The 26,337-nt window shown below is 35.3% G+C and overlaps 1 protein-coding gene across 2 annotated transcripts; it reads right to left on the bottom strand.

Annotated features, from left to right (window-relative positions):
- Positions 1–421: 421 nt before the first annotated feature.
- Positions 422–20,737, bottom strand: LOC117327345. Of its 2 annotated transcripts, none has more exons than XM_033884283.1 (8): positions 20,644–20,737; positions 12,402–14,216; positions 11,406–11,900; positions 9,805–9,971; positions 8,654–8,928; positions 6,944–7,009; positions 5,767–5,958; positions 422–3,201 (listed from the first exon to the last, which is right to left on the bottom strand). In XM_033884283.1, exons 2-8 carry the CDS (start codon positions 14,155–14,157, stop codon positions 2,979–2,981), a joined length of 3,174 nt encoding a protein of 1,057 aa, XP_033740174.1. In that variant the 5' UTR covers positions 14,158–14,216; positions 20,644–20,737; the 3' UTR covers positions 422–2,978. The 2 variants fall into 2 exon arrangements, with proteins under 2 accessions (XP_033740174.1, XP_033740173.1); XM_033884282.1 differs by lacking the exon at positions 20,644–20,737 and adding an exon at positions 14,597–14,734.
- Between the last annotated feature and the right edge of the window lie 5,600 nt (positions 20,738–26,337).

Raw genomic sequence — 26,337 nt, forward strand, 5'->3', positions numbered from 1 at the left:
ACATTGTTCATGCATGTAGTTCGTATTTTCACTTTATGGTGATTCATGACATGCATTGGGTAGTCACTTCTGCTTGTATGGCAATTAAGGTGGAATGCTTTTGAGAGTGGACAAATATATGGGATTCCATCTGGCGAGTGGACTGCATATGTGTCTAATCTGACTTCATTCCTGGTGTAGTGGTATTGAAGTATGGTGTGTGGTCGGCTAGTTCATGTTACCAGCTCATAGAGTCGGTCCTTATATGCTGGTTAAGAGAAGCATTACTTTTAGTGATTATATGTAACATCATAATTTAGTTCAAGGTACATTGTATTGTCATGATGCCATGTGATAATGGATATTACAGGAGAAATGTTTATTGGTGATGCTTTTTTCCAAACCTTCCAAAGAATAAATTAATGAGGGAGATTTTTTTTTTATTCAACCAGGAAAAATAAATGAGATAAGGGGCTTTTAGTTCTAAGCAGACGAGGGAGGGTTTGAGAATCAAGTAATATTTCTTTAACTACTGTATACACTAACTACATAACCTGAGAGTAACAGTTGCATATCCAGTCATTGTAACATCATAGGCAACACTTTATTTACCACAGAGATGAATTTGTGCATCTTCAATAGCATCAAAACTCATCATGTTTGAATTATGACGGTACATATTAATCACCATACAACCATAATATACTATAACATTTTCAGTTTAATCAAAGCATAACAGACAATACATACATTGTATCTCCTTAAGGCCTCAGTGGCCTCATTTAAAACCCTTGAATAATGATGGTTGATTCACATACTCCTACCATAGGGAATAATTATCTATTGGTGAGAGGAAGCTTTATGACAATTAGATTAAAAAAGAAGTCGGTAGAACAAGGATGGTGAAGTTCTATTTATAGTAATGGTGACCCAATTTTGACTCCACTGTTTTGATACACGAACTCGTACAACAGGGGATAATTATGAACAAATGCAGGATGTTCTTTGTGACGATTTGATAAAAATAACTTTGTAGAGCAAAGATGTGTTCTGCCTGTTCTATTCATAGTATAAGTGACCTTATTTTGACCCCAATATGTTGTTACATGAACTTATGCAATAAGGGATAATTATGATCAAATGCAGTAAGCTTATACTGTAGTGGAATCAATGATTGCAAAGGTCACCGGCAGCAGCAATCACACTATGCACTCCTTTTTTATGTATGTATAAGCATGTCATTTTGAAATTGTACGTCACATAACATCACTCCTAGACTTCTTATGGATATATAACCCAAAATAAAAAGGTGTGGACTTACAAGCTTTCCAAAAACTTACCCAAAAAGTGGGTTTTGGTGACAAAAAAGCAAGTAAAAAAAATGGTAAAATGAAAAAAAAAAAAAATAAATAAAAAATAAATAAATAAATAAATAATTTTATTTCTGCATGATTTTGCTATAACATCACTCCTAGACCTCTAATGAATGCATAAACCAAATAAGAAGGGTGTTAGGTGTATACTTTTGGACTTACAAGCTTTCCAAAAACTTACCCCAAAAACTTTAAAGTGGGGTGGGACACTGATGCCAGGGGTACAGCATTAGCTCACGGTTACTCGTAACTGGTGAGCTAAAAACGAGACTGGCAGAGTAAATATAAGGACCTCAAAATTATATTGATAGTAACAGTGAACTTCTGCATTTTTATCCCAGTTTGTTGATAAATAAGGAGATGGTTGTTAAGAATTTCCATGACAATCATATTAACAAAACCATAGTGATGGAGATAATATGAAGCCGGCTAGCTAGATTGTCTTCCTGCATAAACCAATGTACATACACACATGTATGTACATCAGTTTCTATGTACATGTATGTACAGTATGTATAGATAGATCCCTATAATTTCCTTCCTTAGCCCTTTGTATGTAGGTAGTGCTCATATAAACAACATGTCTCTTTTAACTTTAGTTTCATGTTTTTGCTATCTATACTTGATAACTTGCTATTTGGTATTCCAAGATGCCAATATTGAATAACTATGCTGTAGGCCATGCGGTTTCAGTCAGATCTTTAAACGTATATGTACACATGCATATAAAGGCAAGTGAAGACAATAAGTTAATGACATTTAAATATATTTAAATATCAATTTAAATATATTTCAAGCAACTTGTTTATGTTGCATTTATATAGTTAATGAGAAAAACAATAGATGTATTTAATACATATGATAAATTGGGCATTAATTAATTGATCAAGGGAAGTAACTCTTTTTCTGAAAAATATATCAGATTGATAATTAAATCTAGATTCCTTGAAGTTGCAAAATATTAGAGAAATTGAATGAAAATAGAAAACTTATTACTTTTTGTACAAAATGCCTATATTTGTAATAAAGGGGCATAACTCTGCTAAAACTAATTGTGAAATTAAATTCCATAACATAAACCTGCTTGAGCTATTGTGCCATAGAATATCTATAGCAAGTTTAATAAAAATCTGTTGATAAATAAAGGCTAGCAAGGAAAATGAACGGCATATGGACACGTAGGATATACCATAATTATACAACTTATTGTTGACGGGCATATAACAGAAATGAATAAACCCCAGTGTATTTTTCTAACATAATAAAATCATGTGATATATATACAAAAAAAACAAGAGGTTTCTGCCAATTTTGTGTTCCTGATAATTCCAAACAAGAGAGAAAGCTTGACAAAATTATAATTTTTGAATTGGTTTTTCTAGGTCTGGGCACTAGAGAGGCAAGGCATATTTGCATAAAATAATACCCACAACTTAGCAAATTATTTCATGTAGTCCACTGTGAAATTACAACCACACAGTATAAAATATAGCCTAACTTCAACAACTTTTTTTTCCATAATTTGCATGAAAACAGCACACATATTGATACATTAATATGAAAAATAAATAACTAAAAGTCCAATCCTATTTAAATAATGTGAGGGCAAATACCAAATGATTAGTGTTAATCATCCATTCGTCTAAAGTATGCCACTCTGAAGGATTTGCCCAGTGTTTTATCTTCAGTCAATTTTAGTTTGTAAACAGGATGTTCACCCCAGCCTTCTCCATCATAATAAATCCACTGACCAAGCTTATCATTCCAAATTTGACATCTCTCATGGACATAGCCTTGACCAGAACTGGCATCTTTCATGATGGCATATGACAAGGCATCCAGTCTGTACCTGTTATAAAGAGGTTTTTTTTTCAATAAACCTAAAAATATTAAAGTTATAGTTTCGTTAACAATCACAGATGTACTAAAGCAATAATAGGAACATTCAAACATTTGTCACTTTCCTATACTGCCATATTTGAACAAGAGTAATGCAGTACAGAATAACATATATTTGCATTGGATGCTTAAGTGACCCTTACAGGGTTCTTGTAACATACAATAAAAAAATGTAACATTCAGAAAAACTGCTCAAACGAAACACATGTATTGGTTAAGAAACTATAACTAATATATATTATTGGTAAACAACTACAGGAATAAATTTTTGGAAGAAACACCGTGTTGGACTCACTCTTGCTATACTTAATATATATTAAGATGGTAGCAAATTCTATAAGGTATCAATTTAAAAGAGATCAGTTTCTGCATGGGCTGCATATCTATGAGCAGATAGATGCAGTCTAGATTATATGAAGTGATTGCAACTCCATTCTGATCAGTGCTACAGAAATGCTTCACAATGCGTTACCAATGAATCAAATGCAGCAATGAATCTGAGAACAATTGCGTACCCTATGATATCATTTTGGCACTAAGTTGATCATTGGCACAGCAAGGTTTTGTATTGTGCATCAGATTGTTTGCGAATCGATCACAGAAATTAATTTGATTTAAAGACACTATTCTATCATATAAAGATATAGGGAAATTGGTGAAAATAAGCATACTGAGATGTCCCTATAGGTCCCTCCTAAAATGGTAGCAGTGACCCTGACCTTGACTAAAAACCTTAAAACTCAAACTTCTCCAAGATATTATGGCCCTTTATTATTTGTGTGACAATATGTAACAAAAACAAAATTAATAGCAGAAAAATCTTTAAGCTTTTTGTTCCAAAGATGATTCAAACAAATTCAGTTGAAAAGCACTCAACTTCTCCACTATCCTATTTGTGAAAGGATTTACCTACATATTGCCGCTATTGCCCCCCCCCCCCCCCCCCCCCCCCCCCCAAATACATGTAGACTGTAACAAATTCTCAAGTCCCTGTGAACTCGGCAAGGGATCAAGGAAATCAGGGAATCAGGGAACAAGGGATTATGTGAATTGAGAAATGTCTAAGCAAGACATTTTGAGGAACAGCGTCATCAAATTTAAGTTGACAAAATCCAAGATGACCACCCATTAGGCATCTGCTTTATTCAATAAGTCTTAAATATTTAACAAGAGATCCAAGATGGATCTTTGCGCCCACCATTGAATATTTTTGAGTGGTTCTATGTCAGACTGATCTTCCCTCTATTTTTCCCCTAATAATTTGATAACAAGTGGAACCTACACATTAAGTTTGAGACACATCCATCCATTTCTTTTCTTTTTAAGAAATAGTGATAACAAACTTCTATTTTCAAAATCCAGGATGGCTATCTGTCAGCCATTTTGTTTTTTTGATCAGAAATCTACATTGTACATTATATTAGCACAACTAGCTTCAAAGGGGAGCCTTCACATGAAGGTTGAGGAATACCCCTCCAGTACTTTTCAAGAAATGGGGAAAACAAACTTTGATTCTCAAAAACCAAGATGGCCTCCTGTCTGCCATTTTGGTTTCCTGATCAAAATCTAAATCAAATGGCCACAGCTAGGTACCAGGGGGAATCCACAAATGATGTTTGATGAATATCCCTTCCTTTTTTTTCAAACAAGGGGAACCTACATGTGAAGTTTGAGGAATATCCATCCAGTACTTTTCAAGAAATAGTGATAACAAGGATTGTTACGGACAAAGGGACGACAGACAGACCACGATGCGAGGCAATCTGAATAGCCCACCATCATCAGATGGTGGACTAAAAATGCACAACTGAAGACCAAGGGAAACATATATAATTACGAAATTGAAGAATGATCTTTTGAGTACTTTCTGAGATATATCATTAACAAATTAAACTTCAAATGTCAAAATTCATATGAAAGAGAACGATTCCAAGTACTTTCTGAGAAATAGTGATAACAAACTTCAACTAGTATCAAAATTTAAAATGGTGGCCTGTTGGCAATTGTATTTTCAGATCATTCTCGATACAGAACATGCACAACTAGGGACCAATAGGAACCTACATTATGCAATTTAAGAAAGATCCATTAGGTACTACCTGAAAAATTGCAGTAACAAATTTCATTTGTCAGACCGCGGATGATATGGTGATGGTGGGCTTAATATTAAAGTTTAAGTCTCAGGAGGCTAAAATATCAGTACCAGTACATCAAACCAAAGTAAATTATCATGATAACTGTTAAATTTCCTATCATATATTAATAGAATTCACATATATCTACCATTAATATTTTCCAACAATTTAGAGTTGGACATATATACACTATTATACAGTATTGTAAATTAATATGGATTTATACCAGTCTTACCTGTATTTAAACATTCTCCCTAAATGTCTTAATTACTGGACAGGTAATGATTACCTGTAACCTAAACATCTACTAAACTGTTAAATTTTTTGAAGGTGATGAATAAACATAAATATTGAGATTACTATCTTCTGTAATGACATACCTCTGATTTCCAATAACAAGCTGCTCGGGCTGCTCCAGTGATGTAGAGTAGCCATGGAGAAGCACAGGAAAAAGAAACTCCCCTAGGCGAACTGTGGATTCCAATACTTCGAAAAAGGTTTGGAATGGAAGCAGTGGTGGTGAGCCTTGGCGACAGTCAAGTCTTCTGGTGACATGAACGACACCATTGTCACTGAAATAGAACCTCACAGTTCTAGACTAAGTACACTTGTATATCAATATCCCCTCTTAACTACAAGTGTAGTTGTGTTAATTTTGTAACAGTTTACAGCAGAAATACTCTATCTAGTACAACAATGCTACATTGTATTTAATTAACTACGTGACAATCAACAAGATTTTATTGTAACAGGCCGGGTACCATTACATATGCCTCCCCCCCCCCCAAGCCACGCCTGCAGTCATAAATATAGTAGTTGATATAAGTGCAGCAGTTATGCCAGTAATGCCATACTATACCATATACAGTACCAAATTTCATCAAAATCAGACAATATCTAAAAAGTTTGGCCAATCTGAGGCCTCTGTCAACTCTGTCAAATTCATGACCAGTTGAATAAGCAATCAAGCAACAAAAATACTCATGTACACCACTGCTCATGTACACGAACACTTGTGTAGAGTTTCTCTTAATTCCAATTTACGGCTTTCGATAAACATCTTTCGATCGCAAAAAAGGGAAGAAATATCAATGATAAGAAGATGAAACAGAGCAAAAACAATATGTCCACAAACTTTGTTTGGAGGATATAACAATATTCTCATAATAATATTTTAAATTTATACAAGATAACACAACATATGTTATATTTTCAGTAGCACATTCAGAGTGGTGTGCAGCAGTTTGACAGCAGTAGAAAACATCAAAGATCATGCTGCTTAATAGTCAATGTCATACAATGTACATAGTTTTAAATCAAATAAATAACAAATGAAATGTCTTACCATTAACATACCTATAGGCATCTCATTTCAAGGACAGGATACTGACAACACAAATACAAAAACACAAATACTGGTATTTTAAATTGCATTACTACTGAAACATCACCATTTTGTACATATAGGGTTTCACTAATATAAAGCATCAATTAAAATATATATATTATGCATCCTTTATGTATAGAAATGTTTAAGATAAAATAACTAATACAAACCATTCAGAGCAAGGCATATCTTCATCACTCCATGCATCGATACAATCTTGGAAGCATGTATATTGTCTGCAAAATAATTTGAATGAGATTGCAGGATCTTGGCATCCACCATTGAATTATCTTAATTTATGTTATTAGTCCTATGAGAGACTGATCTTTTCTCTAGTTTTGATAACAAGGGGAACCTACATTATGAAAATGATATTTAAAAAAAAAATCAAATTTCTACTGTCAAAATCAAATATAGCAGCCTGTCGGCCATTTTGTTTTCTTGACCTGACAAAAATTATATGATCACAACTATAGGGACCAAGCAAAGGGTCCTAAACATGAAGTCTGAGATCTGATACAGCCTTCCAGTGTACATTTTGTATCTCAAGAAATAGTGATAACCTGGCTTCAACTGTCAGGATGACTGCACAATCAGCCACTCTATTTTCTGATCAAACTCAAAATGGAATGGGCACAACTACTGACCAAGGAGAGTCTACTCACAAGTTTTAGAAATAACATTCTGGTACTTTAAGAAATAGCTATAACAAACTTCAAGTGTCAAAATCCAAGATTGCCACCTGAGGGCATATAATTTTCCTGATCAAACTCAAAATTGAATGGGCACAACTAGGAACCAAGTGTAACATTACACATTAAGTTTCAGAAAAATCTTTCTGACTGGTACAGCCCTTCAACTGCCTTCAAATCTAAGATGGCTGCTTATCAGCCATTTTGTTTTTATGATCAGCCCCAATCTCAAAGGGCAAAACTTGGGACCAAGGGGAATCTACATGTAAGAAATTGAGATAACAAATTTTTTATTGTTAAAATCCAAGATGGCCATCTGTCAGCCGTTTTATTTTCTGATCAGTCCCAAGATCAAAACCGAGGGGAATTAACCTTCCTATGAAATTGAAGAAAGAGCATATCAAGAATTGTTTCAGTACAGATGACGTATTAAGGACCACAGACCAAGGACACATTATGGGATAATCCCGCTTGACCAGTTTATCGTCTACTGGCGCAATATCATGACCTTGGGCATCTTGGTTATTGAGATGAAGTGGTTAAAGATTTTAAGACATTTGACCCCACATTCGAATCATTGGAACAAGCTTAGTTTGAAATAGGTTTTTCAAGATTGCTGCCATATGGCAGCCATATTTGATTTCAAAGTGACTTGATAAATAACAAAACTTGGTCATGGTTAGAAACTGAGCATTCCAATTTAGCTTCATTGAAATACCTTCAGTAGCTTATTAGTATAAATTCAATATAGATGGAGAATGGATTGTGAAGATATATTGCATTAGGTTACTTGAGTCTTGTGACCTTAAAATAGGGAAAATTAATGCATGCAAGCTAATTAAGCTGAACTAAAATCAATCATCACCTGCTTTGCCAGAGCTATAATCCATTAAACCCTTTTAAAAACATTACATCAAATCTTTATATAGTTTTCTCTCGTTAATTCTCATTAACTATTTCTGAATTTATCATTTTGTAGAAGAAACTTTTAATGCAGTCACTGGGTGCAATTCAATTCTTTTATTACCCTAGGCCTCAGTACACAGTGTACATCTGTATCAGAAATAGATACAGTGGTAGAATAATACAGCTTTTTCATAGTATTTTAAAACAAAAGAATAGATTTCTTAAACTTATTTGAAGTTGAGTCAATTATACAGTCCCATGTTGACACCTTTAAAGACTTACTTATCCATCATCTGGCATCTCCTTGAAAATGCTTTGATGCTTTCCTTGAAATCCATTAGTACCTCTTTATCAAACGTACAAGACTTATTTGTGCATTTGGAAGATTTCTCAAAGATGTTTATCTTAAGGGGTTCCAAAATCCAATCTGCTTCTAATTTGACCTTGAAGTCAAAACAGTGATCTTCAGAAGTTGGTAAGCCATGCTTCAACCAAAAGAATTTCTTCGCATAATCAAATCTTTTAGCTTTGCACATCCACCAGATAAGATATAACCACTGAAAATGACAAAATAAGTAAATAAATAAGATAAAGGATGACAAAACATGTACATTGAATGCTTCTATTCTCACATGTATGCATTTTGATGCATCAAACTTAATGAAGACAATTTTTTTATCCAAAGTCAAAAACAGGTTAAAATTCAGGAAAAATAACAATTCAATTTTCCATTTCTTATCCAAAGTCAAAAACAGGTTAAAATTCAGGAAAAATAACAATTCAATTTTCCATTTCGACCTAAGTTTGACCCAAAAAATACTTTCATGGGAATCTTTTACTGGACATTAAGCTTTCTGGTTCAAAACAAAAAGAAGTTAATCTCCAAAGCATGTTACAGGCCTTTTTGTTACTGAAGGGAAATTGTTTTTTTAGCACTTTGTCCTCTGTGACCTTGAATGGAGATCAAGATCGTTCATTTGAACGAACAAGGTAGCACTTATCTGAGCATGCTCAACAGCATGGTACAGTCTGAATGTCAGGTCTCTGGGCCTTTGGTTATTGAGATTTTTTCAGTATGTTTGACCCCAGTGACCTTGAATGTAGGTCATGGTCATTCATTTATACAAATTTCCCCTCAGTATGTTACGAAGCCAATATCAGGTCTCTGGTCCTTTTGGTTATCAACAAGAAATTGTTTAAATGGAAAAATTGATACTACGAACAGACAAGGCACCACAGCATAATTACATTATTTGTTGCTCACTTCTGACAGGTGAGCTAACAATGCACTAAAAATTTGCTTGTCAATGAGTATACAGTTTTGTACAAAGTGTAATGCTTATAATGTCTCCTATATCATTGAGGAATTTGACATACAAATTTAAGGCCCAAATTTCATCTCAGTTAACATCAACAAAATTTGCATGCAATACCTGAAAAGGTTCGTTGGAATTTTCGAGACTGCCTTCCATTTCTGGATGAGACCGTACCAACATCAAGATTATTGCCAAAATACAGTCTATCTGACAAGTGTGAATCAGTCTTATTTTCCTTCTACAGAACTGCAAACCTCTTCCTTCAGATGGCAACTGCTTTGGAACTGGAATAAAAAAGAAAATTTTCATCGATCTTATGTGCTAAAATTACAATCAAAAAAATATTTCAATTAACAATTAAGAGATACCAAGAGAATGTTGGTACAGTATACCCACAATTGAATCATCTTTGTTGCTCCAATGAAAGACTGATATATTTTTTCCACTTTTCCCTTCCTTCCCTTGTTAACCATTTGATAACATGGGGAACCTACATATGAAGTCCAAGAAAGATCTAAAAAGCACTTCTTAAGTACAATTAAATGATCATGCATTACATGAAGTGCAGTGTACACATATATGATGTCTACATGAAGTCATGTACATACATGTATGCATAGATCGAATATATATGTGCTATTGTATCAAGCATGCAATTGTTGGGTGATCAACATTAAGCTATTGTGGCAGACATGAATTGAAGAATTGACCACGAATAATGTTAAAACACTTGAAACAGTTTTGATAATATGATTGCATACGTTGTTTCTGGAATATCCTACGTACATGAAAATAGATTCAAGCTGATCATGATCTAGGATTTTATTCAAACATAAAAAAAAATGTCAAACTTTTTCCCCACAAGATCTTAGCAGATCTCAATCAAAATTATCACTTGCCAGCAAGGTGTGAAATATCGGACGCCATGTAGAAGCCAAACCAAATATTCCCTTCATTAAACATCAAACCACCACAAAAAATATATAATGAAAGATTCATATCACTGAAATAGGTGATTCTATGACCCACACCAATCGGACAGCCCTGAACTGTGGAAGCTTTAGCCATTGGGAAGGGAATGCTGTTAGAAAGATTATTATAATTTATATACACTGTAGTCTAGCTATTCAAACTGGCATACTGAGTATTCCTAAAACAATACCAGCGGTCCCATACAGGCCCCTGCTAAATACCTGGTCCTTTAAAAGTGTCTGAAGTTTGATCTAAATCCCTTAAGGAATGTAGCCTCCAGAGCGCTGAAAATGATTTTCTGAAAATATAGTAACAATGGCCTTGACCCAAAATTCTTCAAAATATTCTCCAGTTATATATATATATAATTTACTGGCAGGGATCTAATAGTTACCTGTATTTTTTCCCTTTGTAACAAACTTCAACTGTCAAAATCCAAGACTTATGCAATGTGGTTTTTCTAATCAATATCAAAATTGAATGGCCACAACTTGCACAGTCTCAGGGGAATTTAAATACATCAAATAATTGTAAGTGTCAGAAATGTCCTTCCAGCACTTCTCAATAACAAACTTCAACTTTCAAAATTCAAAGTGGCTGCCTGTTGGGCATTTTGTTTTTCCAAATTTCAACTCAAAACCGAAAGGGCACAAATAGGGGCCATGGGAAACCTACAGATGAAGTGTAAGAAATAGATATACTTTCAGTATTTCTCAAGAAATAGCAATAAAGTACGTAACACTTACAATCAGCTGAGTAAGCCCCAAATCTTTCGTCAGCCTGTTCAGTCCGTTTAAGTCCAACACCATCTGCTGACTGATTTGGTGCATGTGCAAGCAGCTCAGGAGTCTCTTGTTCAGGCAGTTCAACATCACCATGAGCAGAAAACTGTTGGGTTGCAAGTTCTGTGTTTTGAGAATTCTGCTCAGTCTGTTCACGTAGAAGTTGAGCAGACTGATCAGTCTGTTGATTGATGACATGAGAAAGATTTTGAGCCTCACGAGGTGTAGGCTGTTGAAGATTGTATTGCTGAGACTGATCTGCCTGTTGATCTCGGAAATGAGAAAGCCTTTGAACCCCATGCTGTGTAGACTGTTGAAGACTGTATTGTGGAGACTGATCAGCCTGTTGATGTCCTAGTTGAGGAGCATTCTTCCTGATGTGTGTGGTTGGTCTACCACCAGGTCTTCCCTCATTCACTGGCAAGGGCCTCTTAATGCTTTGCCCTGCAATGTCGACTGCTAAAAACACCAAGAAGACACATATTTGTTTTGATATATATAGTAGCTATTAATCATATTCATTTCATACAGATACCATTAAAAATTATTTCAAACATAATTTGATACAATTATATTTGTTCAAAGGAAGACCTACTGGGCCAAATTATTGTGATTTATATATCTAAAGGACAAATCAAAATTCCTTGTCAAGTTCAGTGGAGTTAGAACCACCTTTCCCAAACAGTACTGTTGTCAAAATATAAACTATTGTTCCTAAATTTTTCCCCTATTTTATTACAAGTGTTATAATAATAAAATAAGAGTATAATTAATGTGTATGCTTCATACATTTATGTAAAGCAAGGTAAATCAATGTAGAGTTTTTGTGGTTTTCATTCTGGAAAAGAACTGCTCAAACAATACTTGTATGACCGTGGCCATGCATGTAACTATAAACTTCTGTAACTGCATACGATACATCATCATGCAAATATAATTAATAACTAAACATCTACTTACCTGTAAGTTTTTGAACTTTGGCTTTTCTTGCAGATATAGAATTGGTTTCTAGATCTGTTTGCCAGTTTTCCTCATCATTTTCGTAAATATTCTCTTTGTTATACAAATATTTTTTTCTCTTCTTATTTTCTGAGTTTTTTCTGGAACTTTTGTAGCTGAATATACTGCAAAGAGCTTGAATGTTGTCCCAAGACTCCTGATGTTCCCTGCCCTTTATGTGGAAGTGTGTTTTCCTTCTAAGCCTTTGTTCTAAGCCCTTCAGGTGAAACATGTGTGCTTTTTTGAGGAGACTTTCTTTCCCCTCCCAGTCCTTTTGATGCCTTATGCATGTTTTTCTTTCAATATTTGTTTGTAATTTCTTCTTCAAAATCTTCTTTCTTCTGAATTCAAATTTAAACTGCAGGTATTTATCTGGTTTTCTTTTTTGGTGATTTTTCACATAAGAGTGGCTCTGACCTTTCATTTTTCTTGTAAATATGTGATTGGTTTCTTCTGTCTGCCAGGATTCTAGATGATTTTTCTTTTTCTTTTTTCTTTTCTTGTTTCTAGAGTTTTTCCAGATACATTTGCATCCTATTTTGTTATAGAGAGCATGCCTGTTGATCAATGTCTGCTGTTTTCCCAAGCAATTCCTGTGGAATGCATGTGCTTTTCTTCTAACCATTGAGCTCTCAGTTCTTTTCCAGTCCTTCAAATTCATGCCAAATAAATGTACTTCTCTTCTTGGACTTTTTGTTTCATCCTCGCTTTTCTGACATAGTGTGTGAGCTCTTCTTTTATTTCCTTTCTTTGAAATCTTCTTTTGTCTAAATATTTTTGGCCAAAATATGCAATAATATGTCTTCCTTTGACAGTGACCATAAGAATGTTGTCTTTTCTTTTTCCTAGATGCTGTTGGCTTGTATAAAGTCCTGTTTTTATCCTTCCGTCGATGTTTACTGTCATATTCTCCCGTGTTGGTCTCTAAAACAGGACATTCCTTGAATTGGTCATGGTTTGGGTTCTCAGTAGGTCTAGAGTCAGTCCTCAAATTCAGCACCTCCTTAGGATCACCAGGCAGCACTGGCTCTCCAAATACAGAAGTTTCCTCAACATTTTCTTGAATTGCAGTTTCCATCAAGGATTCCAAGCCTCTGTTAGGATTTACATCATTCTGTGCTTTGGGATTTAAACATGGACTTCTGGCTACTGCAGTGTCCTTATATGATCTGCAGTCAAAGCAGCACGGTCTTAAATGCTCGGCCAGGTCCAAGGCTTCAATCATAGAAGCTGAATTGCTTCCAAAGAGGTCAGAGGTATTCAAGGAAAGACTAATGCAGTCAATGTAATGGTTTCTATATAGACTAGCAGACAGGCCTGATTGTTGATTTCCCAGATTTTGAAAAAATTTGTGATCTGAAATTGAGTCAAATCTGTATGATCTTCTTAGTCCATAGTCATTTGGAACATCATCAGTAAAAGTTTCAGAGGTGTCTTCATATAAACTAGATGTACTCAGAGAAGGTCCTAGTGGTTCACTTACAAATTCTGACCACTTCCTCGAATCCTGATACTCATCACTGGTACTGTCACTTGTAGTTTTACAGTCCTCGATGGAATCTGTACTATGCTGAATAAATGCCTGGCAACTATCTGTATGATCAATAAAATGTTCTTTACTTTCTTCTGTTACAACTTTTTGGCCAGGTTGATGACAGTTTTCTTTCCTTTTCCTGTTTTTAAATGGATTCAATATTTTAATTATGAATTTCTTCATCTTGACACAGGATTATGCAAATGTCCTTCCTTTTCACCTTCCTTTCACCAAAGACAAATCTGAAATATAAAGATGCAAAAAATGTCTAAATAATGTATCAGATGATGATAAATGTAATAATAAATTAAAAAAACAAAATGCCCATGGGCCTTGACGGTCACGTTCACCTGAATTTTGAAATATTCAGTTAATTTAATTGACCCAAATAGAAATCAAACAAATGATAGTCAAAACTGTAAATTCCCTATACATTTAAACTATATACTATATTGCCCTGATAACACCCAAAAACGAACGAAACTGTACTTTACTTCTAAAGAATGAAAGATGGCGAAAAAACGTCCTCGCCATTCAGACGATTTTCACGAAATTTTGATAGATAAAAATACAAACATTTGCTTGGGAAGTATGAAAAAGAGTGAATAAACAGTCAACTTACTGTTTAACTGAAATTTATGTTCTTTTTGAGACATTAGGACAGATATTTGCCAGTTAAAAACGTCTCCATCGTTATGAAGGAAATGCAGTTACGCGACTAATAATCCGGACGGAAGTCCGGACCAGGAATTCAGGAATGCAAAAAAAAAAAAAAAAAAATTTTTGTAAATGTATCCGGCACTGGAAATAATCAAATTAGCCATTCAAATTCTTTGATTATTTTTTGTATTTTAAAATTAAAAAAAAATTTATTGTAACATGCTAAAAGAATTTAAATGTATATATTAATGAAAATAAAAGAAACTGAATTAAATTTTTTTTTAAATATTGTACCACATATGTAGAAATAGGGATATTTTTATATATTGTCCATTATTATAAGCATTTTATTTCATTAAGTGAATAGTGATTTTTTTTTTCTTTCGTTTTCCTCAAGAGGTCTCTTACAGATTTGATTATATTCACAATCTTAACTGATGACTGAGGTAATTCCTTTTCATATATGTACTAATACTTGTAGCTGATAAATTTTACATATGTGGCAGAATAATTATGAACTTTCCTTTTCGGGTCATTTTCTTTGAACCTGGATTAAGAGACCACCTGTCATATGTGACCTTTTTCATTGCCTCCCTTGGAAGGTCACATATGACAGGTTTGACTGTATATATAAACTATAGTAAAGTTTACCCCTTCACAAGGGATAAACTGAGACCCCAGAGTCATGAAATTCATAATTTTGGTATACGTAACGTAAAGCACCTGAAGATCCTTCCATATATGAAGTCAGAGTACATGTATTTGATTGTAACTTATTTGGGTTTAGAGAAGGAGTTTTTTGAAATTTCAGTTAATTTGACCCTTTTTCGCCCCACCCATAAGCCCCTTGGGGGGTCAGTCAATGCCAACATGTGCATACCATCAAGCTGTCATCTCATGCTGACAATGTTAACAAAGTTGGAATGAATTCATTAAAAGGCAATTGGAACAAATAATGCTCAAAAATGTGATTTCTATATACCGTATAAACTATAATAAAGTTTACCCCCTCTGCTGGGGCAAAACCGAGACCCCAGGGTCATGAAATTCACAAATTTGGTAAAGCACCTGAAGATCCTTTCATACATGAAGAGTACATGTATTTGATTCTACCTTATTTGGTCCTGAGAAGAAGTATGTTTTTGAAATTTCAGTTAATTTGACCCTTTTTGACCCTGCCCATGAGCCCCTGAGTGTCAGTCTCAGTGCCAATATGCACGTTTACGTACTATAAGTCACCTTATTATAGCCCTAGCCTGGCTAACCGGAATTTCCCTTCACCTTTTTTAGCGATAGGATGTTTGCATTGAGCGTGAGATGTTGCTTGTATGAAATTCGGCTCCCAGCATGTTTATACCCTGGTAATTTTCTTCAAAACTAAATATAATGTTCATGTTAATGTAGCCATTACAGTGTATAATTCAAATCCTCCAGGGAATATTTAGCTAGGCCTATTACTGGCCTGCTTATAATAGCTGCCATTCCACAATTACACAACACAGGGATAGCTTGGTAAAGTGGCCGAATTTGTTTACCCCATCAAAATGAGTGAAATGACACAAAAGCATTAAACATGGAATTTTAGGTCTATCCAATGTTATGATATTAGTGATAGCAATAATTAGAGAAATAATCTATAAACAAATTAGTAACATATTATAAGGCCCTATATATACGGTGTATATATGGCACTAAGCAGATAGTTTAGCTTAATTATCATGATCAGCGTATATATTCCAGTCAATTGCATAATATATTGATTATCAGGGTTTTTTCTGGGGGCTTTTTGGGGCCATTAATGGGCCCCATTCCCAGTGAAATTATTTCATATTTAAGTCTTATTCCCACAATTTGCAGTTTACATTTACTCCTGAAAAAATCTTTACCAATTCACCAATATTATTATCTTCCCAAAATGAGACCTCATGAATTCCTTCAATATAATTTATCTACTATAGTGATTAAATAACTATATATGTATGCAAGAATTAAAACATTTACACAGATCTAGACTATTAATTATGAAATGCATGCACAAAAAGTACACACAACAACAAGCATTACCTGATTCCCCTCTCTATTCGACAATATATCAATATAAATCACAAACTATGTACCATATTGGTGGAAGGGGAAAAACCCACATTGGTACAAACGTAACATATAAGTATAATTCAATTTTTTATTACCTTAGGCCTTAATTTCGGCCCATCGGTTTTTAACAAACATATACATATACATGATACATTTACACAAAATCTCACACTCTACAGTGTACATGTTACATAATACTAAAGCCTTACACCTGTACAGTCAGGTATCAAAATAATGGAACAGGTGGACGAACGGACAGATTGAAGAACATACAAATATCATCACTTTGAAAAATACATTGCAGTAATAATGTAGTTACACAATTCTACATTAATAGGCTTCTGAAATAAATCTTCCTAACAAATTCAATTCTTTCTGACTTCTTGAGTTTAATAATTCGATAACTTTGAGAACTGATGGCTTGTGCCAAAAATATTTTTTTATATATTTCTTCCTAATATCAGTATAACAATGACAGAAAAGTAGAAAATGATATTCATCTTCAACATCTAATGAATTACAATATGGACAATATCTGTAACACCTTTCTATGTTCCTGTATCTTCCGGATTCTACAGCTAAATTATGGGCAGATGGACGAATTTTAGTAATCATAATTCTTCGTTGTTTTGGTAATGATTTAGTCGGATAGAATTGTAAGGCCACCTTATCAACCATATTCCTATAGAGTTCACATTTACTCGAAGTTTGTATTAAATTAAATAAATTTTGATTGGCCTGATCTTCAATTCTCTGTTTAATTAGAGGCATTAAAAGATGAATGTCAGTGGGTGTCTGTCTCGCCCAGACATAACCAAAACCTAGCTCAAATAATTTTCGTTTTAGAAGAACTAACCAATTTTGCTTATGACGTTCGATCCTTCTCCATTTCCCTGTAAAGAAACTCATACGCCTCAGTTAAGATACAATTATCCGAATTTAATAATTTTAACCAATATTTCAACATCCTAAACAATTGTGTATTAGCTAGCGGTTGGCGACCAAGTTCAATATATACCATAGCGTTACATGTAGATTTCTTTACACCAAGTAAATTTTTGCAATATTCCAAATGAATTTTTTCTACTTCAAGCGCTTTATTAATTCCCCATATTTCACACGCATAAAAAAGAATACTTCCGACATATGTATCAAAAAGGTGCAACATAGTTTTGATATTCAAACTCATATTATTACATTTGGAGCGAAGAGCAAAAAGAGCTTTTCGTCCTTGTTCAGCCACATGTTTAGACATAAAACTAAATTTATTGTTGAATCGGAAGAGGGCGCCTAAATAACAAAACTGATCAAATAATGAAAGCAATTCCAAGTTTCGTTTACTTTAACTATATATATGCCGCCATTACGAAAAATTAGTATTTACTGTTAACTTCCATTTATCTGCATAGGTATCACCAGATCATCAGGGTACAGAAGAAGGAATAGACTCAATTCAGGTATAGGCAGGTATACGTGACCAAAGTGCGACTGCCATGCAACAAAGAACAGGCAATGTCCAGTGAAAAGTGGTAGCCATTGATCACCTATAGCAAATAAAATGTACTGACCATCCAACCGAAACCGTCTTGCATAACAAGTACTATATATGCAATAACCACACACGGAAGCCGTGCAGGGGCAGATATTTAAGCATTTAGAGAGAACTCCAAAATTCACCAGTGGCTGGGATTTGCATGTGCAAAAACATTACTGGATAACAGCCAATTAAGTCATGTGATTAATAGTTATATTGATCAATTAAAACAGACAACTAATAAAGGTGCGTTTAAGTTTGAGTGTACTGTACATTTGTATATAGCAGTCCTGTACGAGCTAGCTAAAAGTCTCTGGCTATTTCTTTGATATAGGTCTCTGGTTCTAAGGAACAACAGCCAGCTAAAAGTCTCTGGCTATTTCTTTGGTTCTAACGCCTACCGACAAGGCAATCGTCATAACTTCCGCGCGGTGTTATCCTCTAACATTGTTGGAGTAAGTTGTCCCCTTAGCTTCTAGTACAACTAGGATGAAGCCGACATTTTGGGAATTTCAAAAGTGTCTGTGCCTGCGCCACTTCTGAAATTCCCAAAATACAGAAAAACAGGCTGTAGTTGACACTTCACAATATACAAATGTACAATAATCTTTATTTAAAATCGCATTAATTTGTAGGCCTACAGACAACATTAGTTGTGTTCATGTGAACTAAGGTATTTTGGCTATTTTTTTTTTATAATATAAGACTACTGACATTTCTTTGTGTCCGAGATGACTCAAACGAGAAAGACTTCTATATTAGTCTCAGTACTGTAGCTACACTAGAACGAATATTCATACCCTGCCTACACTGCTCTCCGACCCTCCGTCAGAAATTGTCCGTCAGTCGTCCAGAGCTACGTTATCGCAGCTATATACAGCTGATATAGCTACACTACAGTTAGCTACATACACTTTTATTATGTGGTATAGACGAATTCTCGTCGTCTGCGACTTTTGTCAAGTAGCTTAGGCTAATCGGACGGTTTGTGGCAAGTGATTCTGTAGTGGTTTTGGCTCTTACTAGGTGTATGTACCCTTAGTCGCGATGTTAGCCGTACTCTGGGGGGTTCAGCCTAGGGTTTTCGGAGGGATATCGTGTCTAGTTTGACATGTGTCTGATTCGGGTTATTGTTGCGGCCATCTTTGGAGATGGGCCGTGATCAGCATGTATCAAGTGCTGTTATTGGTCGAGGCACCGGCGGTGGAGCCAGTCGTTGGGTCTCATAATTAGGTTCACTGGGGTCACGGGTATAAAAGTCGAGCACGTGTGTGAAATGTGCCTTTCTGCCGGAGAATTGGTGAGTTGCAGTCGGTTTCTGCATCATTTCTGACGCTTTGAAAACAGAGCAACTCAACACAATGAAGCTAGTTTAGACCCTTATGCTTTGAAAACAGAGCAGACTAATGTTTGTTGTTAGGCTCTTTTAGAACATGACACGCTCGGAAAACTGAGCGAGCTCTCGGCATGTTTACATTATTTACGTAGGTTTACTTCAGCTACGCTCTGAAAACAGAGTGGTGGGTTGGACTTTAGAACACGTCAGCTTTGGGCTGGAGTTAATTAAGGAGTCAGTGATGTAATATTAGGATATTAGTACTGTTTGCCTCCACAGTTATGTAGGTTTTGTAATGTTTGACATGTAGTCTTTCCACAGGGAATGGGGTTGGAAGTAAGGCCCGTCTCGTAGGCTCAGCTATGTATTCTTAGTATTAGTTAGGAGTAATAGACAGTTTTGTCAAGTCACAAGTTCTAGAGACAATGGTTGGTGTGTAATCTTAACTAGGGTATTGAGGGAAGCACCTGCACGGTGACTGTTCCAGCCTCTATGTTAACATAGGTCATATTTGAGTCGGTCCCATTTTTCCTAAGTTTATTTATTGTTTATTTTGTTGGTATTTCATTTAGTTAACTATTTTTCTATTGCCTTTACACCTAAGTTTTATTATGTTGAACTTTATTTTTGGTTATCTACAACTTTTTGTTACTTGTTGATTTATATACAGGCTGCCTCCATGAAACATAATTAAACTTGTAAAACTTATACTGGTGTTGTTGTGGATCTTTCCTAACACTTCCGACTAATCCGGAGAAAGAACCGGAAGGTGAGACCGGGAGTTGACTGTTAGCCACGGTTAAAGTTCTATTTTGTAAAGTTTCGGCCTTGTACAACAGTACATTCTAAAAAATAACACAACGCGAAGTCTTTTGTGTGGCAAACTCTCGTCTCCTGACCCCGCCTACTACAATTACTTTAAAGTTTATCAGTACTGTAATGCAGTAAGCTTTACGACAATTTAGTCTACTTTAATATGCTTTTCAGCTACATCAGTATCTAGAAGAAATATGACACGCATCTTTATTAAAACCCAATTACTTACCTTGAACACAATATTACACCAGTCTAGACTCTAGCAGATCGCAAGTTCCGCCGTTCCGTCAAACCGTGACCTTGACCTTTTCCTGATCGATCAAAGGTAAATAGCACCGTACAGTTACCGGAAATACTTTATCGATTAGATAGGCCTGATACAGTATATTAGACTTGCGCCAGTCACCATCCGCCAACAATTAATTCATAAACAAAATTCAACTCAAATATTTAGTCGCTTGATACTAAAACATTGGATAACGTACCGATTTCATTTTGCACATAAAAACATATCTTCAGATAATAGCATTTATCTTCTACAGGCGCTTGCATAGAAAATGTGAATTAAAAAAAAATGATATGGCAGTGGTAATGTGTACTGTGGAAACCACAAGTTTGGCAACTCCGTCACGATCACTGTAGTCACCGTATGGGAGCGACACCGGATATTGGTACTAGCTGAAGCGGAGAGAGTGTGACAGCAGGCCTAACCGGAGGTAAGATTTCGGAAAATTACTATATTTATATAGATCCAACAGAACTAAGGTTTGACAAGTTAATTCATGAGGATTTCCGTGGTCAGCTCAAGCAAAAATTATAACGACTTGGTGCCACGTATTTTACATTGATCGTAAAACATGCCATCTAGTACCGGCGAAACATTAGGTCTGTCAACTTCACAATCAGTTTAAACCTTTATTTCTAGCTAGATCCATGCTTATGGTGTTGTTTCTTTTCCATGATTATCTCCACTAACGTTGAGTATACATTATTCTTGATGTTAATTAAAAATAGCGTCAAAATCGTTATTTTAAGTTTTTCGAAACTGAACGGCGGCTTGACAGCATTGTGTACGGCTGCTTGATGATTCTATATATCTCAGGTGCACGGCGTCTTGGTATTTAACATTTTGTATTCCATATTTTTAAAACAATTCAAACATTACGTTGTAGACAAATATAATATATATAGATTGTATTAAGATGAACGTTAAGGCAGTGACGAGAAACGAGTCCGTTTAGAACCCCTACAATGGTAACCGGGATCGGTAATATCATATGGTTCTCTAAGCCAGAGTACAATGAATCCAACTTCTCGTTTGTCTTTTCGTTTTTGGACCCACATCATCTACTCACCAACTGCAGAGTAAAAGTATGCAAGGATGGATTTCCTCAGAGAGACATCAGCCGAAATGCCTGGATGGATGTTGCAAGAGGAAACAAAACCAACTTGAAAATTTCACATGTTGAAGATCTGGTCGACAAATAGAGCGATTCTATTGCAATGGAAACATTTTCTCTCGACGTGGAAGAGGCTATGGTTGAACTTAATTATACAAAGGAAGCTGCATTTTGTCGACTTGTTAGGGAGTTCCACGAAGCAGATGACACGCCAGGCATATCTGCTTTAGAAAGGTGTCAAAGAAGACTAAAATCCGTGAATGGCTTCTTGAGGGTGTGAATTTCGGAAATCTCCCTGCATATGGATCTCACATTAGAGGAGTACCGAACGTTATGTTTCAGGGCTACATCACCAACGTAGATAGAAGGATTCAACTTTACCTGTATGTTAAATCTGGAAAATATAATGTAAAATCGCTTGGAAGTTTAGAAGCAGAGAATATTTTTGGCGAATTTCAAGATCTGGATCCAAAAGGATCAGGAGTGATTAAGACTGAGGACATTCCAAACGCTATAGAAGCTGCCTGTCAGATGAACCTTTCGAAGGCTAAAGTCTAACCGGTTAATGAGCTCCTGATGGATATGGACGAAGATCATATCGGATCCTATATTTGTCCCGTTTCCACAGACCATGTTTTGGTCAGGTCAGTATTTATGTAGGTAATAAGTATTTAGTGTTTCATTCTTCCAAATAATGGGCGACTACAAAAACAGCTTACTATTTAAACGATGATTACATATTCCAGGTACAATCCATCTTTCCATACTTATTTAAATGTATCACTTGAGTATGCTATAGTTGAAACTTAGTCTAACACCCGACAAGGGATTAAATTAAGACGATTGTTTGCTTAGCATTACCATATTAAAGGCGTCTTTCGTAAGTGTAACCCAGTAATATGCAATATGTAAACCTAGGTAAAAAGCGCACGGAAAATTATTAAAATTTCATATTTTAGTCTCTGTGACCTTTATACCTATGACCTTGAAACTTTCAACACTTATGCATAATGCGAAGGAGATTTACTCACGTAAGTTTCATACTCGTATCATTATTCTGTCCTTAGTTATATCATTTTATAAAATTTTGGATTTTAGAGTCTGTGACCTTGACCTTTCGTCCAATGACCATCAAAACCTATAGTTCAAGAATTTTACATTTTGACCTCTGTGACCTTGACCTTTGAACCTATGACCTTGAACAAGTTTCATGCAAATCTTTACATTCTTATCTATCATTGGTGTAAGTTTGAAGTCTGTAAGTGTTATAGTTTTTGAGATTTGCTCGTTACAAAATCCGTGGAAGAAAAAGAATAGGAAGAATAAGAACAAACATTACAAAACTAAGATGTCTTTCCGCTGTCGCGGGAAAGCCCTAATTATGTATGTAATTCTTTTACAGGGATCATATGTTTGACAACGTCATGAGGTCGAAGAGGAAAGCCAAAAGGAAACTGGTGACCATTTCCGCTCCAGACTCGGCAGCGAGGGGTGTGGCACCTGTACGTCAGCACCACAAATGTGACGAAAGTAAAATATTGCCCCATAAACGTCTAGGAATAGAACTGGACTTACGCATTATATAAACCAAGATCAGTGCTGTATTGTAAATCGAACGAATTTATTCATTATGGCTTCATTTTGTGTTTTAACCTCCACCTCCACGTCAACAGAAACACCAAAAGAAATAGAGGATAAATCCATGTTCTGACAAAAAAGTACAATTACCTCTATATTAGGTATATTATAATGTGCGCACATGTACAAATAAAGTTACTTTATTTTAGGCATAGCATTGGGTAGGTGTCCTTAATGTTAGAAAAAATAATTCAAGTGATAATTTAATCGCTACTGATCTATTGTCTCATCAGATTCAACATTATTTAACACAACCTTCTTTCAATGTCATTCAATGTGCCGTACACTGAAGCACCAATTTGCCGTACACATAATTTCAACACATCTTCAAGCCGCCGTACAGTTTCGAAAAACTTAAAATAACGATTTTGACACTATTTTGAATTAACATCAAGAATAATGTATACTCAACGTTAGTGGAGATAATCATGGAAAAGAAACAACACCATAAGCATGGATCTAGCTAGAAATGAAGGTTTAAACTGATTGTGAAGTTGACAGACCTAATGTTTCGCCGGTACTAGATGGCATGTTTTACGATCAATATAAAATACGTGGCACCAAGTCGTTATAATTTTTGCTTGAGCTGACCACGGAAATCCTCATGAATTAACTTGTCAAACCTGAGTTCTGTTGGATCTATATAAATATAGTAATTTTCCGAAATCTTACCTCCGGTTAGGCCTGCTGTCACACTCTCTCCGCTTCAGCTAGTACCAATATCCGGTGTCGCTCCCATACGGTGGTAGTGCAACTAGTACGGCAACGATGTTTGGACTCGTTTCCGGTATCGCTTCGGCGACATAACAACTTCGACACGGCGATAAACACAAGTCAATATCTGCTTTTACAGGTATTATAGGGATGGAGGGTTAGTTATGAATGATAAAGCATATATTAAGGTTTCACCAAGCCTTCAAAGAGATATCGCTTTTTATCCGAGATTTCAGTAAATAGATTTGAATGTCACGCATTAACAGATAATACCACTTTCAGCTTCATTTGGCTTCGATTTGTCGATTTGTTTTAGGACAATCTTCTACAGTGATTCAATTTGTCAAATGTTCAGATTTTGCCCTTTCTTTTGATATATAATTTGATTATGATAGTCTGTTAAAGATAAAAATAATCCCAAATTTGTGTTCGATATCAAACTTCTATTGCAACGGTTTGGAACTTGGTAGTGTGTAACGTACGCATTATCGCATTGAAACTAATCCAAACCGTTGCGTCGAGATTGACACCACGATGTAAACAATTAGTCATACTAGGTCGTTTCTGGATCAAATGTAACAATCTATGTATCCATTTATGGGCATTAACCCAGGGCATCGTTTTTCACTCATGTTCTGTGGATTTTTTTGCAAAATTAAACAGGATAAAGGCAAAAGTTTGGAAATGTCGGAAGGAATTCGCATCTCCTTGAAAGTAAATAGCAATATTTTATGTTTTATATGAACAATCTTCATGGAAACACCGTACTTATATAAAGCTTAATACTTCATAAAACCGCGAGTTGAGTATAGGGTTGTGACAACATGCGCATGGTGTTAAAATAGCACTAGTTTGAACCTACCCTTTTGCTTCTACTGCATCGAGGCGTATACCGGAAACGGGTCCAAACATCGTTGCCGTACTAGTTGCACTACAGTGACGATCGAGCGGAACGGCACCCCATCTCACTTCAATCGACTAAAAAACACATTTGTTCAAACTGACACAATGCATACTATATGCGACCGTCATCAGGAAACCGCGATTCATCTTTAACCTATATACCGTGTCACTCAATACGAATTTTTACATCCAAAACAAATAATCCGTGAAAATATCGCCGAATTCCTCCAACAAAACACCATTTTTCAAACTGCTTCCTCAGCCTGTACAGATTTCTCATTTGCATACGGGGTTGAAAGGTCATGCGATTATATACATGTAATCGACTGTCACCAGGTGCACTTTTTGTGGTCATCTCGGCAAATATTGTACAGGTGCATGTACAGGATGTCGTTTATGAGATCACGGACTAAGATAGTATATTTGTTTTTATGCCAGTGATGAGATCGTCCTTTCCATTTCTTCAACTGCATCATTTCGGTAGTTGTTGAAACTTCGTTTTAAAATCGAAAGATTGCATTTAACGGTGCTCAATAACTTGTTCAAGACAGGGCCTGGACATTATACGTATACCATGAACTTGCAGAATCGGTTGAAATTTTTCGAAGTTGTTAAAATTTGGACGGGGTAATAGCTGATAGTTGTTCAATATTTTGTCTTCAAATTGGACTTTCAATCTATTTAGGGTTATGTCTATCTGCAGTTAAATAAATGGACCAATACATGACTATATATAGACCACACACAATACCTGTAAGTATAAGAGGTTTAATATTTAATACATACCGACTTTTTGAAAAGAATCATGAATGTTAAAAAGAGTACACCTATTTTGTTGTTATACTCTGAGCTTGGTCGTTTACCTCTGCAAATTACCAGGAAATGCCGAATAGTTAAATACTGGTTGAAGTTAACTAAGACTTAACTAATAATTGTATATTAACGTCCGTGTACGACGATACGATTATATGTAATCACAGAAACTGTAACTGGCAATGCCAGGTTAAAAACTTACTGATGTCTACTGGCTTTGGTGATGTTTGGTTAAATCAAAGCGTTATTACGAAAAAGTATTTTAGCATCTTTTCAAACAACGCCTAACCGATGTTTTTATTCAATCAAGGAATGAATTTACTGAAAATTCATCAAAATGTTATCTGTATAAATTCTTGTTAAACTCTTTTACTCTCATCATCATCATCATCATCATACTTTATTTCCTCCGGTTGGAGATTTTAAATACAAGGAAATCGACATAAAAAAAGTAA

This window comes from Pecten maximus, chromosome 5, assembly GCF_902652985.1.
Source record: "Pecten maximus chromosome 5, xPecMax1.1, whole genome shotgun sequence".
Taxonomy (NCBI): domain Eukaryota; kingdom Metazoa; phylum Mollusca; class Bivalvia; order Pectinida; family Pectinidae; genus Pecten; species Pecten maximus.

Excerpts from the sequence above, each read along its gene's own strand:
- LOC117327345 (XM_033884283.1), bottom strand. The coding sequence starts at position 14,157 with ATGAAGAAATTCATAATTAAAATATTGAATCCATTTAAAAACAGGAAA. Across the intron at positions 9,972-11,405 it reads TGGGGCTTACTCAGCTGATT|TTCCAAAGCAGTTGCCATCT; the intron begins GTAAGTGTTACG and ends TTTTTATTCCAG. Across the intron at positions 3,202-5,766 it reads CTTGTTATTGGAAATCAGAG|GTACAGACTGGATGCCTTGT; the intron begins GTATGTCATTAC and ends TCTTTATAACAG.